At 31.1% G+C, this 16,193-nt stretch overlaps 6 protein-coding genes across 6 annotated transcripts, besides 3 other annotated features; 1 reads left to right on the forward strand and 5 right to left on the reverse strand.

Annotated features, from left to right (window-relative positions):
• Window positions 1-124: 124 nt before the first annotated feature.
• Window positions 125-1,645, reverse strand: CMU_034680 (uncharacterized protein; the record flags this gene model as incomplete). The annotated part of the gene is made up of 1 exon (XM_002141395.1): window positions 125-1,645. The coding sequence occupies one exon, from the start codon at window positions 1,643-1,645 to the stop codon at window positions 125-127; it is 1,521 nt and encodes a 506-aa protein (XP_002141431.1).
• A 173-nt stretch (window positions 1,646-1,818) lies between these two features.
• Window positions 1,819-6,624, reverse strand: CMU_034690 (uncharacterized protein; the record flags this gene model as incomplete). The annotated part of the gene is made up of 1 exon (XM_002141396.1): window positions 1,819-6,624. One exon carries the CDS (start codon window positions 6,622-6,624, stop codon window positions 1,819-1,821), a length of 4,806 nt encoding a protein of 1,601 aa, XP_002141432.1.
• Window positions 6,625-6,848: 224 nt separating this feature from the next.
• CMU_034700 (kelch motif family protein) lies at window positions 6,849-8,534 on the reverse strand (the record flags this gene model as incomplete). The annotated part of the gene is made up of 1 exon (XM_002141397.1): window positions 6,849-8,534. The coding sequence occupies one exon, from the start codon at window positions 8,532-8,534 to the stop codon at window positions 6,849-6,851; it is 1,686 nt and encodes a 561-aa protein (XP_002141433.1).
• Window positions 8,535-8,814: 280 nt separating this feature from the next.
• On the reverse strand, window positions 8,815-12,627 carry CMU_034710 (chaperone clpB family protein; the record flags this gene model as incomplete). The annotated part of the gene is made up of 1 exon (XM_002141398.1): window positions 8,815-12,627. The coding sequence occupies one exon, from the start codon at window positions 12,625-12,627 to the stop codon at window positions 8,815-8,817; it is 3,813 nt and encodes a 1,270-aa protein (XP_002141434.1).
• Window positions 11,658-11,678: a sequence feature (AT_rich).
• Window positions 12,580-12,610: a sequence feature (AT_rich).
• Window positions 12,628-12,810: 183 nt separating the features above from the next.
• Window positions 12,811-12,846: a sequence feature (AT_rich).
• Window positions 12,847-13,469: 623 nt separating this feature from the next.
• Window positions 13,470-14,984, forward strand: CMU_034720 (uncharacterized protein; the record flags this gene model as incomplete). The annotated part of the gene is made up of 1 exon (XM_002141399.1): window positions 13,470-14,984. One exon carries the CDS (start codon window positions 13,470-13,472, stop codon window positions 14,982-14,984), a length of 1,515 nt encoding a protein of 504 aa, XP_002141435.1.
• An 81-nt stretch (window positions 14,985-15,065) lies between these two features.
• CMU_034730 (uncharacterized protein) lies at window positions 15,066-16,019 on the reverse strand (the record flags this gene model as incomplete). Its single annotated transcript, XM_002141400.1, has 1 exon — window positions 15,066-16,019. The coding sequence occupies one exon, from the start codon at window positions 16,017-16,019 to the stop codon at window positions 15,066-15,068; it is 954 nt and encodes a 317-aa protein (XP_002141436.1).
• Between the last annotated feature and the right edge of the window lie 174 nt (window positions 16,020-16,193).

The raw sequence follows: 16,193 nt of genomic DNA on the forward strand, positions 1-16,193 counted from the left end.
CTCAAAATAATTGAATCCTATAAATGTAATAAGTAACATTTCATCTCTGCACCAAATAAACAAGCTCAAAATGATAGATAAAATCAATATTTTTTGGTCTCTCATATAGATAAGGACCTAAGATTTAACTTACCACTTTAGAATAAGTTTCCATTGGTGGTCCTGTACAAGAGTACGAATATGTCAAAAGCCAACCGATAACTATAGAGAGCCCGGAAAGTACTACTGAAGCCGTATATGGATATTTATCATTTTTATTGCAAGATTTGGGCTCTTCTTGTTCAATATTTGCAACTTCTTCAGTATTAACTTTTTGATGATAAAGCTTTTCTTCATGAAGCATGATTTTGCCACTTTTCTTATTAGCTTCCTCATTTTCAATCTGCTTATCTTTAGTTTTTGATTGCTTTGAAAAGTGTATTCCAAGAATTGCCAAGGAGCTTCCAAATACTTGCATAGATGGAGGCGTAGTACAGTTAATTAATTCTGCTGTTAATACAATTATTGCTCTCTTTGCTAAGTTAAAATAGGCATGAACTATAGGGCTCCCCACTAGCTTCAGAAATGCTAAAGATGAGAAATTATACATTGCATGAAAGCAGCCACTTATTATTACTGGATATAAAGCTATCTCTGTTTTTGATTGACCATAGATAATATTGATACCAACAAATATAATTAAGGAGGTTATCATTCCCCAAAATGACAATAAAGTAAATGTATCAATTGCCTTTTCATTTTTATTTGCAGAAGATACTATTACATTCCTCAGTGAAATAGTAAATGCCCCAATACTTGCTAATAATACACTATAGGTAACTGCAATTGAATTAGTACTGCTAGTTTTTAAAGTTGATGAAACAACTAAGAAAATTCCAATAGTACTGATACCAAATGCAACTGACTCTTTCAGCCCTACTTTACGTTTCAATACTATATAGGATAAAATTGCAGTTAATATTAGTTCACTACACTTTATTATTTGTACTAGCATGACTTTTCCACCACCCAAGGCAGTATTAGCACATATATTTGCAAATGCATACAATACAGCTGATAGAATCATCTCATTACTGCCCCATAAATATGAGAAAAAATATTTATGCTCAGTTTTGTACTCATATTCAACTTGAGGATTATTTAACTTTGAATGTTTTGAAATAGAGCTATTTGATTGTTTATTTAATTCTTGATATACAGAAGTCATTTCTAAAACTATAGATGGTGCCTTTGAACATTCCAACTCACTTACATTCAAATCATTGTTATTCTCTTTTTCTGTTCCATTGTTTAAAACTAGAAAATCATTATCAGATATTATTGAACTGTCTGTATTTCTATTATATACTAAGGGTTCATTCTTTGGTTCCTCGTTAGAATCTTGTTTTTGTTTAGATAATGATCTGTGAAGATACCCAATCGTAACTCCAGTTACTGCTGCAATTAAGAGCTGAATTATAGTTAAATAAGAACCATATGAAAGTCTAGCACTCACTGGTTCGTCTGAAATAGCTTTACTTAGTGCTTTTTTAGTGAATATAGAATGCAGTGCAGAACCTACAGTCCATCCCAAGATAGTAAAGGTTTCAACACTTATTGCCTTGAAAATGTTTGTATTACTCTCTTCATCAGTAATATCCTTCATTAGATAAAAATATCAGATCATACGGCTACTTATTATAGGCTTCTAGAATTGAGGGTCTGTGAGATATAGTGGGCGTAATCAATACCGGTATATCACACACCAAGGCATACATGCATGCATGTCATGTTTTAAACAAAAGTAAAGACAAATTTATAAATTAAAAAGATTCTAGTCTAGTCAAGTTTATTAACTTGGCGTGGTTTAAGTGGTGGTGCAAAGTTAAACTGACTTGTAGAAGAGTTTGAACCAAAAGTGCCTGAATTTTGTGATGTAAGTGCTGAGAAACCCCGGTACTCTGAAGATAGGGAAGCAAATCCTCCAGTTTGTATATTAGTAGATGGTTCAGATGTAAAGGGAGTATATGAATTCAAATTAGATGATGAGAGACCAAAGGAGTAGCTTTGATGTGATGGCCCTAGTGAAGAAAGAAGAGATTGGGATGTTTCATTAGAGGAAGGTGAGCTAGAATTATTGTTACTGAATGGACCAGATAAGAACTGTGAAGATCCAAAACCTGAAATAGATGGTGCAAGACCAGTGTTAAACATAGTGCCAAAACCTCCAAATCTCCCACCTAGTACCATCGAATTTTCTGAGCATTCAGTCTTTGGTATCCCTCCTATAATATCAAGTAGACCATTATTTTCTTTAGGTGAAGCAATTGGCACAGTATTAGAGGTGTTCAAAGAAAATGTCTGTGATATTGAAGAGCCAAATATATTGCTTGAAATTGATGGAGTCGTATTGGACAATAGATTCGACTTATCTTTATCAAGGAAGTTCAGATTAGTTAGGGGTATATTGTTACTTGGTTCTAGATCCGAGGTAAATAAACCAACTGGCTTATTAGAAGTTTCAGTCACCTTATTGTCTTGTGTAGAGGAATCTAATATAAAAGTAGGTGTAGTTTTGTCCAACAGATCCTGTTCAGAAAATTGTAAGGTATTAAGAAGTGAAGTTTCAGCATTTGATTCACTTGTCTCAGATTTATCTTTTAACTTAATTTCAGAATATGTGCATGAGTTCAATGATTCAGCCAAATTAGTCTTTGTAACGGTTGGAATTTCACAACTTTTAATAGATATATTGGAATTAAAAAGATGATCTTGAGGGGAAGTTGAGTTTATAGTATTTGTAGTTAATTTTATTGATGAGGATGAACCCAAATCTCCAGTACAAGGTTCATGTTCTGGTTTATCTTGGTTTTCATGTATTGAAATCGAATCTTTGGAGCCAATCTGGTCATGAGTTCCTAACACTTCTTTATCTTGAATTTTTTCTGTTGGTGGAGAACATGATTGTTCTAAGTCAATCCCAAGTAATTGACTAGTAAATATTTCTTTTGGATTGCTACTCACTTCAGTATTCACTATATCTTTAAGAGTGAAACTGCTAGTAAGAACTGGAGTATTATCAACTTCATTAGAAGTATTAAATGAAAATGAAATAGTAGAATGGTTTTCAAGTGGCTTTGGTGTTATAGTTTCAAAAGAGTCTGACTTGGCAGAAAATTTAAAATCTTCAACTTTGATATTTTGCAAGGTATTAATTTTAAATAAGTTAGGAGTCTCTATTTTTTTGTATATCATTGAATTACTTGGAAAATGATCTATATGGAGTTTATCTTTCGTAGGAACCTCGGAGCAATTTAGTGTAGATTTTAATGACATACTTGTAAACATATTATTTCCAAATATTGAATTGTCAGTATTAAATGAAGCACTAGTGTTTTGATTTTTTGAAATATCTTTAGTACCAAAACAAGGTAGATTTTCATCTTCAATTCCCTCCTCTCTTTTCTGATAGTTCTGACTACTTAACAAAAGAGCAAGTTTTTGCCTATAGTGTATATTCCTTTGCTTTGAAGAATTCTGGAATAATAATAATTGAGCATTCATTATATTTTGGTATGACTCACTATTTAAGTTTGAGTAATCATGATTTAAGTTCAAGTGCATGCATTTAGTTGATAGATCTGAACCTAAACTTTCTCTCCTAAGAAAATCAAGAGAACCTCTCGCAATGATACATTGATCTTCAATACTATCAAGGTATTTATTACAAGCTTTAATACAGCATTCCAAAGATTCATAAATAGAACCAGAAGAGTTCTGCGACATCTGATTTAAAAAGGAAAATTTACTTCCTTCTGTAAATTTAGGGGAGCTAGTAATAAAGCCAGGTTTATCTGGACTAAGGAAATCTTCAATACCTTTTGCTGAATTGGGTGTCCACTTTATTGGGAAGAATGGGATATTTTTTTGTGGCACCTTAAAAGTATTATCTTTTAGGGTATGCATAGTGAAATATCTGTTAGGAGTCTTATTGTCGCGAAAAGGTTTCAACCTAAGATTGCAAAATCTAGATGAGTTGCTTATATTTGATGTTGATGGTGAGACTCTCTTATTTGAGTACAAATCAGCATTAACATTATATAGTGCCTTTGCAGATCTTGAACCAACATCTTTTGAGCCTATTGAAGTCGAAATATTTTTTATTATATCAGACAAACAGCTAGTTCTTGTAGGTATCTGCATAAAAGGAGACCTGTAGCTCTTCTCAAAATTACCTCTAGAACTCATATTAGTATTGACATTTACAGTAGATGAGATATTTATATCACACAATGGATCAGTTGTACCCTCAGAGCTTGAATCATCAACAAATACGGAATCTGGACAAATCATCAATGAACCCCTTTGAACATTTGTACTATATGAGTTTCTACTCATTGCTGGCGGTGGTAAAATTAAACTTGAATTTGAGCACCTCTCCTTGATTCTCTCTGAAAAGTTAATTACTTGCGTTATTCGTGATACAAGTTTTAAACTTTGCCTTTCTGTAATCAAAATTTGTTCTCTAAGTTTATTTGTATTGGTACAATTTATATCTAAAGAAGTAAAATCTAATTCCTCTTTATTAAGCTGGAAGAATAAAGAAAACTGGTTAGAGGTTAGCTCATTACCCTTAAATTTATCACGAATCAATCTACTGTTTAAATTATCGTACATTTCATCCGTAAATTTTCTCATCAATAATGCATAAAGCTGTCCAAGCTGTCTCTCTTGTTCATTCAACTCGACACCTTTCCTAAGTAAGGTATCAAAAAGTTCATTATCCGGGAGTTTAGCTTTAATATTACTAATTATTTTATCATATTTTTCAAATATAGACTTACATTCTCTATTTGATAGCTGAGCTACATAATCATCAGACAAAAGCTGAATTTTGGAGTCAAGTAATTTCATACGGTCTTCGATACTTTCCATTACATTAAAAAAACTCATCTCTACCTGTTTAAAGTTATTGTCAGTCAAATTACTCTCTATACTATCTTTATAAAGCTTTAGAAGTTCACTGATATTCGTTTCAGGGTTATCATTCCTTGTTTCTAAAGTTGAGGATGAAGCCAATTCACAAAGTGAATGAACTTTTTCACAGCTAAAATGACTTATAGTAGCTTCTATGTTAAATAATAATGGCAAATCCTTCTTATTATCTTCAGTTTTAGGTGAATTCTCAAAATCTGACTTCTTACTAGGATCTACACTAGGAGTCTTTGTAATATCTTCATGTTTTGATAAGAGTAATAAATTCCGAGATATAGGATTCAACGATATCAAAGAGACAGTATTAAGTTGATCATGCTTTAGAGATGAAAAATTAGCATTTCCACCAATGTAATGAGCTACAATATTTCCATCTGTTTGTGAAATAAATACTACAGGTGGATTCTTAATAGGTTGTGTATCCGCAGTTGCCTTTGGATCTTTAATTGAAGCAGAAGTACATTTACAAATTTCAACGTTACATACTCCAATTTCAAAGTCTGTAGTGTTTAGATCATAACCTTCGCACATTCCCAATCTATACCACTCATTCGACATATCTTCACTTCTATTTTGATACTCAAAATTTAAAATATACTTTTTACTAGGTGAAAACAGAACTACTTGTGAAAAAATGGGTGAACCAACAAATAGTAAATACCATTCTTTAACCCAAATTAATGTACACTTTATATCTTTAAGGGTTTCGAAGTTTTGAGAAAAAATATCATCAAAACTTAAGTCGTTTATCGAGTAAAAATTTATAGTAAAATCACAATATTTATTAATTGAGCCTATTAAAACATAACCATCTATATAATTTGAGCCACCTGCTAGAATAAAAGCAATCGAACAAGATTCAACTCCATCTAAATATTTTATAGCCAAAATTTGGAACTGAGAGTAGTTCTTTTCCTCGTCTATATCAATGAAATTCTCCTCACAGGATTCTATAATATCTTTAAGCATGACATAACAAGTATCCGGTATTTCAAATAAATATTCTGTATGACTGATCATTTCTTCATATTGGAACTTATTAATTAAAATAAAACCAGTAGGATTGGAGGTAACAACAATAAATGCTATATTGCAAGAATCACTGTTAAAACTTTCTATAAATCTGCACTTTATGCCATCTCTTTGAAACAACTGGATTTTCTTAAAACAATTTGATTTCTCTGTATAATGATATATGAAGGAATTACCAACAGAGTCTATTATAATGATATCACTTTTTTGTGTCCATTTCAAGTCAGTAATATGTGTATGTTCCAAGATTTGCCATGGACCATATTCTTCAAGATCACTTAGATCATAAAATAAAATGACTTTAGAAGTTATTACTGTTAATATTGTTTCAGTTGCATCAATGGTTAGGCCTTCTATACTGCCATATTCTGAAGTAACTATCCATGACTTTATTATCTTAGAATCATACTCTCCAAAATCCCTTTTAAAATAAATAGAACCACTTTCTAATTCCAATATATCATCAACTTTATAGATATTAATCTGATATTCGTAAGCAAGAACAAAATATTTAAGTTCATTGCAGACCAATATCTCCGTTTTTTGCGAATTCAACTTATACTTTGGACCATGAACAAACTTAACTGTTTCTATATCGTCGTATGTCGTTATTTCCATTTCAAGACAAAATTCTAAGTAGATTTTATCCGAACTTCAACCCCCACTTGTCACAGTTTTCTCTTGCTTATAATTACATACATCGAAGGTACAGGACGTACATTAAATATTTTACCGCTAGATGCCTATAAGTAGAAGTGATCCTTGAAAAAGGCCTTATGATGCATGGTCTCAAAATATTTATAAGTTCTGAATCTTTATTTGATACAACACTCTATTACCAATTATATATTTAGAGAAATTATAGAATGTCCTGATCTTGCAGAATTCATGTTTGGACCTTGGGTCCACATATCTTGTTGAGCATTATAGAAGTAGCTTGCAATTAAAGTACTGTCACAAGACTGTCCCCCTGTAGCAAGTGCTGAATATTGCTTAAACTTAAATTCAACTATTTGAGCATCCATTAATGGAACTTCAAAAGGCTTTATATAAGTTGATGAGTGATCTTTAGAGTATCCAATATTAACCAACTCCCCTGAATCTATGATATTATGAAATGGATCAATACCACCCCAAATTCCAATCTTTCCATGTATATTACAAGCTATAGATCCTGATCTAACATCTATAAGCTCTAGAGAAGAAAGAAGGTCCCATTTATTTCTTCTAACATCAAAAATTTCTATAGATTGTAACCGTTCACCATTTGTTCCTCCAAGTATCACCAATCTATGATCATCCAACATTACACAAGAAGCAGATGACCTAGCAGTATTTAAAGAAGGACCTTGTACCCAATGTCTCATTCTATAGTCATAGATTTCAACACTCTTTAAAATTTTACTTCCATCAAAGCCTCCAGCTGCGATTATTCTCCCATCATGGAAATTAGTTCCAGCCATATTTCTTCTTGCAGTTTTTAGTGTGGCTCCTTGTCTCCAACTATTTATGAGTGGATCATATATTTCCATACAGCCCAAAACTTTGTTAGAGGAGTTATAACCACCAAAAACACAGCAATTACTTTGTTCAATAATAGCTGCACAAGAATACATTCTAGAAGTATTCATGGATTTCGTACGGCTCCAGCAAAGGTCCTCATCGTCATGACTTCTAATTACTAGTAACTCAGCTGTATTTAAAATATCTTCACCATTTGTTCCCCCAAATACATAAACTAAGGAATTTTCATAAAATCTTAATCCATAGTAGGACATTTCTTTCATTAAATCTAAACTTGCTTGTGGATCCGAGGGTAAAGGAGGTAATCCACTACTATCACGAAGAAATCTTAATATAGTTTTAAATATTTCAGGATCTCTATCAAAGAAAATATTCTCATTTTTATCATATTTCATCTCTATATTGTATGTTTGACCAGAATATACTCTATCTAATAAACTGCCCTTAGACATCTTCTCTGTTAATAGTTTTCTAGATACTTCAAAGATAGTTCCCCCTACATTGATTTGTACACTAGATTGAGATGATATTGCAATATCAATGAGTTTTGTTTTATCCTGTTCGATTTTAGCCTTTTCTTGAGCTAAGTCATATTCCTTCATTGACCAATAATTAGCCATTTCTTGTTGTGTTCTCTGGAAATCATCCTTTTCTTCCATCAGCTGTCTCTGCATTTCTTGTTTTTCTCTTTGAATAGCTTTTCTAGATTGAATTATATCAGTTTCAGCCTTCTTCTCTAGCATTTGAATTCTATAATATTCAGTCTTTTTCATACTTTCAATCTCAGAGTAAAGGCGTTGTCTCTCTTCGTCCAAGCACTTTCTATCATGCTCCAGTCTCTCAATTTCCACTTTAATATTTTTCTCAATTATTCGAATTTGGTTCTCCAAAGTATCTCTGATTTCACTTGCCATGGAATCAAAACCTATCATTACAGACTTAGCTATTGCAGTTTTTGGAATTACTCCATTAGTAATACTTTCATCTTCTTTTATTAAATTCATTTGAAGTCTTGCATTATTTCTTTATAACTCTTTATAGTTATAGTGACTATTCAGGGCTTGTATACAGGCTCACACATTTAAGAATATTATTCGATACCGGTACACACAAATAAGGTATCTCACCTACCAGTGGCAAATTTTGTCTCTAATGGGCGGGGCGAGGTTGCAATAGGTACATGCGAATTTGTTAAGATCTATAATAAATCACTAAAAATAAACAAGTAGTGTAACAAATTACTAAATATTATTTAAAGAGATCATACAACTAAAGTAAATATATTCATGGGGTAATTACCCTCTCAGTATTTGGAATACACAGATCAGAATCACTTTTCATTTTGCAGATCTTAAACTCAAAAGGTTTTTTCAGAGATAAATGAAACTGTCGCATACTTCGGAATTGTCTTATACAAACTTCAATTTTATCACCAGATTCAATTTGTCTATTCTGTAATAAAATTGCTATAGGTGTTAAAATTTTGTCTTCAATATATTTACAAACAGGTCGAGCACCAAACATATCATTATAACTTTTCTCCATAATATATAGTAACAATAAATTGCTAGGAGTTACAAATTCAACCTGTCTAGACTTTTTAATTTGATGGACTAAATCTGTAAAGCAATTTTTTATAATGTGTATAATTTCTACTCTTTCCAAAGGCCTGAAAGTAACCAAAGCATCAAATCTATTAATTAATTCATATGAAAATGTCTTAGTTAAAGTATGCATAAGTTCTGTAGGAATTGTTTCTGCATCATCATCTACTGTATATAAATTGTTCGACGTTGAATTTTTAGTATTTTTATTTCGAGTGTAACGCTCTATAATCTGTTGAGCTCCAACATTAGAAGTTGCAATAATTATAGCCTTAGTAAAATCTGCAGATCCTAATGGTCCAGATAATTTGCCTTCACTAAGAATTTGTAAAAATAGTGCAAATACTGATGGATGTGCCTTCTCTAATTCATCAAAAAGAATCACACTAAAAGGTCTTTTATTTACAGCTTTAATTAGTTCACCATTAAAATTACCTTCTCCAATTAGCCTTAGTACAGATCCACTATAAGAGAATTCAGACATATCAAATTTAATTAATGGTAACTCAATAGATTTAGTGGTAGTAAAGAAACCTTCTTGTTTTCCTTTGATAGAATGAATTGTAGCTGCCACAGCTTTTGCCATTTCAGTTTTACCTACTCCTGTTGGACCTATAAAAAGAAAGCTACCACTTGGGCGATTAGAAGGGATCAGACCTACTTGAGCTCTAATTAGAATATTTGAAATCATTTCTTTAGCATCATTCTGACCAATAACAAATTTGGATAAAATCTCCGTAAAATTTACTGCTGTATTAATTAGGGTATCATAACCAATTTCTATAATAAGTCTCTCCATTGGTATCTCAGTTCTTTGAGAGACTACATAGGCAATATGGGATGCATCAACTTCCCCAATATTTGTAGGTGTTATAGGTAATCCAGAATATATAGAGATTTTCCTTATTATTTTCCTCAAATCATCAATATTTCTGGTACGTCTCAAAATAATAGGATGTTCAGTAGTAATACATTCACTATTTTCTTCATCTTTCATATCTAAATGTGCATTAAATTCTCCATTAAAATTGTCCTTAATTAATTCCAAAAATTTCTCCTGATCCATCTCATTCAATTCGCCAATATTAAGATCTTTTTTAAAATTTGGAATAAAGTCTTCAGAGAATGTAGCCTTTTCATGCATTTTAGTCGATATATTAGAAACCGGACAGTATTTTTGCATAGGATATAAATTGTATGCCAAATTAAATAGGGCCAAATTATTTCTTAAATACCTATATTGTTGTATATATAAAATTAAATTGGACATCAATATTTTTAACCTGTTATATTTTAATTTGAGAACTCTTTGTTTATTTCTCAATTCATTCTCAAATGTAATTGATTTCAAATCATCCACATTAGCCGTATATAGTTTCAGGCTTCTTTCTATCTGTTGTATTTCTTCTTTTAAAATATTTGCTAAATTTGTTACATTACTACTACTATAAGAATCAGATCTTACCATCGAAGCAGCTGAATTTAATAAGTCTAATGCTTTATCTGGCTGGTTATTATCTCCGATATATTTATCACTCAAAAAGACAGCATATTCAATAGCATCATCACAAAAAAAAACCCCATATGTATTTTCAAAATCACTTCTTAAACCTAATAATAAATATTTTGTTTCATCTATACTTGGTTCGACTAGATGAATATTCTCAAATCTCCTTGCAAATGCTTTATCTCCTTTGATATACATGAAATATTCTTCATCTGTAGTAGCTCCAATAATCTTTACTTCACCTTTACCTAATGCACTTTTTAAGATATTTGCACCATCCATAGCTCCCCCATTACTAGATCTACCTGAACCTATAATCAGATGCATTTCATCAAAGAATAAAATTACTTTCTGGTTATGACCATTAACTAACTTCAATATATCATGTAGTTTTGCCTCAAATTCACCCCGAAAGGTTGAGCCAGATAGAATATTTGAAATATCTACAGAAAATACTTTGTATCCTAGTAAAAAACTTGTTACTGTACCATCTATAATACGTTGAGCTAAAGCCTCGGCTAGAGTCGTCTTACCAGTACCAGGTGGACCTATAAGCATAACTGAACTTTTACCTTCGCGTGATAAAACCCTCTCTATTAATGCCATCTCATTTAGTCGACCAACTAGAGGTTTTATTTTACCTTTACTTGCTAAATCTGTTAGATCTACAATATTTCGAGAAACTTTAGAATGTTCTTTTGTATCTAAATCATAAAGTCTTGAAATAAAACTTTTGCTAGGCACCTCATGTACTTTATTAACTTCTGTATTATTTAAATGATTTTCTAAACGTTTTTCAAAAGTATATATTTCTTCATGTTTATTCAGTAAATTGTCAAAGACATTATAATAAGTTATATTATAAGAACTAATAAACTTTAATATATAGTCAAATAGATTTACTACTGGAGTTCCTTCAGATAAATTTTCTACACCTGTATTACTTACTATAAAGTCATCTGTTCTTATTATGTCTTCTGAATCAAAATCCAAAATTTTAATTTCACTCTCACTTCTAAATTTAAAATTATTATTTTCAAAACAATTCTCTTTATTACTTTGCTTATCTCTTTTTAAAATCTCTAAAAATAAATAAGTAGGTGTTAAAATATTACTTATATATCCTGCCGTTGCAGCTTGTTGAACGAATCTTGTTGCATCTGCAATAGTACAAACAAGATCTAAAGAAAATAGCTCAATGTAATCCTTATATTGGGGTTGTAATATTTCAGAATTAACTTCATTATATCCCAAAGTTGAATTTATATCTAGCATATTGCCAAAATTGTTAAGTCTTAAGTTCATTTCGGTTACATTAACTCCCATTGTTTCTAAAGTTGAAATTAAGTAGTGTTTGCTAAAAACAGTTCTCAAATTTCCAAATATATTTTTCTTTGGACATGATATTAGTGGTTGAGCTGAGTAAAAGTCTCTACCTTTTTGTGAGAGTATTAGTGACTCTGAACTGTTACTTAAATTCAAAGTTTTCATACTCTCAATAGAATTATCTACACATTCTAAAACTTGACTATAATTAAAATCCTTATATTTTATTGGTTGATTATTGTTTGATAATATCACATTGTCTAAAGAAGTCCTTAAATCTGATAGGCGTTGAATCTTTCTATCAGTACTCATTTCTTGCTTTGTCAATGATATCAAAAAATCAAGACTTGTTATAGTATCATAAGTAGTTGTATTTTTCATATCTAATATTATATCGAGAAGCTCAAGTGAAGGATATACATTAATTAGATCTTTAGAAGAACTCATTTCAATTATTTCTTTTAAGGCTATAAGTGTGTTTACATATTGAGGATTATCATCTATTTGAATGTATACAGAACTGCAATTATTTGAATCTTCTAATGATACTCTATATTTTGGAAAATACCGACCAAATAGCCAGTGCAAAATAGATGCATCTGATTCCACGGCTATAATTAATATAAATATAATAAAATATAAAGTTTCCAACCCCTTCATCATACTAAAATCTCCAATATAAATGCCAGTTATAATGTTATATATCAATCTAAGTATTTCTACTATTATCCACAAATCTCTATTCCAATATAGACTTCAAATCTACTCGGCGCTTGTATCTATATAAAATTACTACTTACGTTAATAACTTAATGTTATAATATTGCCTCAGTAAAAATCCAGAAATATTTATATTAAAGATTTGAAAAATAAAAATAAGAGGTCTTAACTATTTTTACTGTATTCAGTATTAAAGTTACTAAGGTTAATATAGAGTATATACATTTATAAGTTATTTAAGTCTTGTAATAAACAATTATTACTATAATTTCCCAGTAGTTTTATGAAATGTTGGAATTCTCTATACCTATTCTCCATTTATCATACTTTTTAGATCTTTCTTTAAGCATATTTTGGATTTTTGAGACAATTAGAATACATAGTAAAACCATTATAGCCTGAATCATAATAGACATAAAAATTGCACTTTTTAGAGTTCCCATAATTAAGTGATATATTTTAATTATACAGAGATATAATGATTCTTAATGAGAGTTAAGGAGCTTAAGTAATTCTAGTTACTTGCTTGTAGTGGCGCTTCAAGTGTGATTTTAACTAGTATAATACTAAAGGATGTCCCTAAGGTGTGCAGGATATTTAAGATCGTTTGAAGAAGTCATTACATTAATATCTAGAAAGGATCAGCAAAATCTTGAAATAAGATAATAAGACTGAGAACTGGGCGATTTCAGAATATTTTAATAAAGGAAGTGGGAAATTTAGGCAATTCGAGTTTTCTAAAAAAACAGTTGGGGTTACACAAGCACTATCTCTCCAGATATATGAAATTCAGTGAGAAAAAAAATCTTGAATTAGGATTTATCAAGAGAAATGAATATTCTTGCTTAACATTATCTAAAGATAATTTAGGAGCATCATGCAAACAACATCAGGATATTCAATCTCCAAGTGAAACTTCAACTTCATCATCAACAAATAAATCATTATTTTGGCCAAATTCATTTGAAGAGTTTCAAAAAGGTAGTTCATTAGTATTTAACCGTTTAACAACTAGAATAGAAGAAGGTATTCAAGATATACAACAGCATTTACAACCTGATTTCCCTAATCTACCCCCAACAGTTAATAATGAGATACCTATTGGTTTTTCATTTAGTGTAAGTGCTTTACTAATACCATATCATTTAGGAGTTATCTTAGAGTTACAAGAACAAGGATATATTACAGATTCAACACCACTATCTGGAGCTTCTGGGGGTTCTATTGCTGCTTTATGTTGTGGTTTAGGTATTAGTATGTATGAGGCTATGGAAGCCTGTATAACTTTATATAATGATTGTAGAGAGAATGGGACTGCTGGTCGATTGAATGCAGTTTTAGAGAAAGAATTACGCAAAAGAATCCCAGAAAATGCTATTGAAATTTTGAATAATAGAGCTCAAAAAGGAGGACAAATAATTGTATCTTATACTCAACTTTTACCTGTTCCTAAGCCTCAGTTTGTATCTGAATTCTATTCATATGAAGATTTGGTTGAGTGTATTTTAGCTAGTTCTACTATTCCATTTCTCTCTGTTACATGGCCTACAGTTCAATGTAGAGGTAAACCATGTTTAGATGGTTTCTTTGCAGTAGGTCGAAGTGAATTCGGTTGTCCTCCAACAAATGCTTCTAGAACTGTCAAGGTTTGCCCATTGCCAACTGCCGGTACAAGTATGAAATCTAAACGTTGTGATGTAATTTCACCCCATATTCAGGATTTAGATTGGATTTTATTTGAGAATATAAGTTATATGAATACTAGATCATGGATAAAACAGCTTAATAAAACAGATTTAGTAAGTTCTTCTAGAGAATCAATTGAGTCAATAGAATCTAAAGAGCAAGAATGTAGTTCTCTTAAATATGAAAAACTTGGAAATAATGAAGATAGTAAATCTGAAAAGATACACTATCTAGATGATAAGATATTAGAGAATAATAAAGAAGAGAAAGATTTGAGGATTAACCAAGATCATAATGCAGATATTAGATCTAATGTATCTAATTCGGAAATATCAGTAAATACATGTCAAGAACAGAGTCACAATGGGTTGCAGGTTAGTAATTTAAAAATTTATCACAATACCCCAGCTACTTTATACTTAAATAATAATCCTAACCCAAGTGCTCCTCCAATAATGAAATACTCAACTCAAGAATTACTTAGAATAGCTGTAGATGCTCCTAGTGAGGAGACTGCTTGGGAACTATTTTACGTTGGACGTGGTGATGCATTAAGGTGGACTATGATTGATCGCATTAGATCTATTAGTTCTTCCGTTATGGAACCTTAAATTTAGAATCCTTCTATATGCTAAATGAAGTAGTATAAATTTTATACTTTACTAAGATCTTAACTAATTCTAGCGACGAAATCAATTAGTACCTTTCAAGTAATTTTCATTATTTTCAATATTGGTTACAAGATTATGAATATCCTCTTGTACCTGGGAAATCACTTCAGGGTCAATAATATATTTGGAAGAAAATTTTTTGCATAATTCTACAGCTTCTTTAGCTCCTTCAATATTGGATCCAACTAGACAACACCATGCTAAAATATACCAAACTTGCCAATCTTCTTCATCTTCTTCTAGCAATGAATCTAATATGTCTTCTGCGAATTCTGTTTCACCCAAATCAATAAGTGTTCTACAAAGGTTCAAACGGAATTGGAAATCAGGAGTTTTAGCGTCATTACAATTCTCTATATTACCAATAATTATAGACTTGTCTATAGATTTCCTTTTTAAACCTAACTTATTATATAATATATCCTTCAGATGTTGTACTAAAATCTTACTGTTATCTCTATCATTTATTGTTTTAAAGTAGCTTAATTGGCAGCATAATGTTTCAAAATTATCTTTCTCATAGCTTAGAGCCAAATCAATACACCATTTAACTTGTTCTTCAGCATCACTCAGATCACACAAGTCAGTCATGTAGAGCTCTGCTATAGCTGTTAAAGCACTACACATTTGCGACTTAAACCTATTAATATTATCTTTATCGTTTTCATTCTTCATTTTCTCATCAAGAATACATATTCCTTTCTTCCATGTATCCATTGACTCTTCCCCATCTAGCAGCTGAGCTAAACTAAAGTACTTTATATAGTCATCATAAGGATTTATAGTTATGCTCGTCTGCAACATTTCTTTCGCACGATCTATCTCTCCTACCAATAGCAGATACTCTGCATAATTTGACAAGATTAAACTATTTTTGGGTTCAGTATTATATGCCATCTCAAAAAGTTTGCCAGCTTCTTCATAATCCGGAGGAAAAGACTCCAACAAACTTTGTGCCTTATTAAGTAGTTCCATCTCTTTCCATAATTCCTTATATGATAATGTATAACAAATTAATAGCGTAAGTCAATGTCAGTGTTTGACTTCGTCTCAATGTGGAGACGGGCGCCTTATCATTGTAATTATACCGGTATATTAGGGATATCATTTACTAAATAGATTGCATGCACGTGAAAGAAATAATATAAG

This window comes from Cryptosporidium muris, genomic scaffold, assembly GCF_000006515.1.
Source record: "Cryptosporidium muris RN66 scf_1106632373451 genomic scaffold, whole genome shotgun sequence".
In the NCBI taxonomy this organism is placed as follows: domain Eukaryota; phylum Apicomplexa; class Conoidasida; order Eucoccidiorida; family Cryptosporidiidae; genus Cryptosporidium; species Cryptosporidium muris.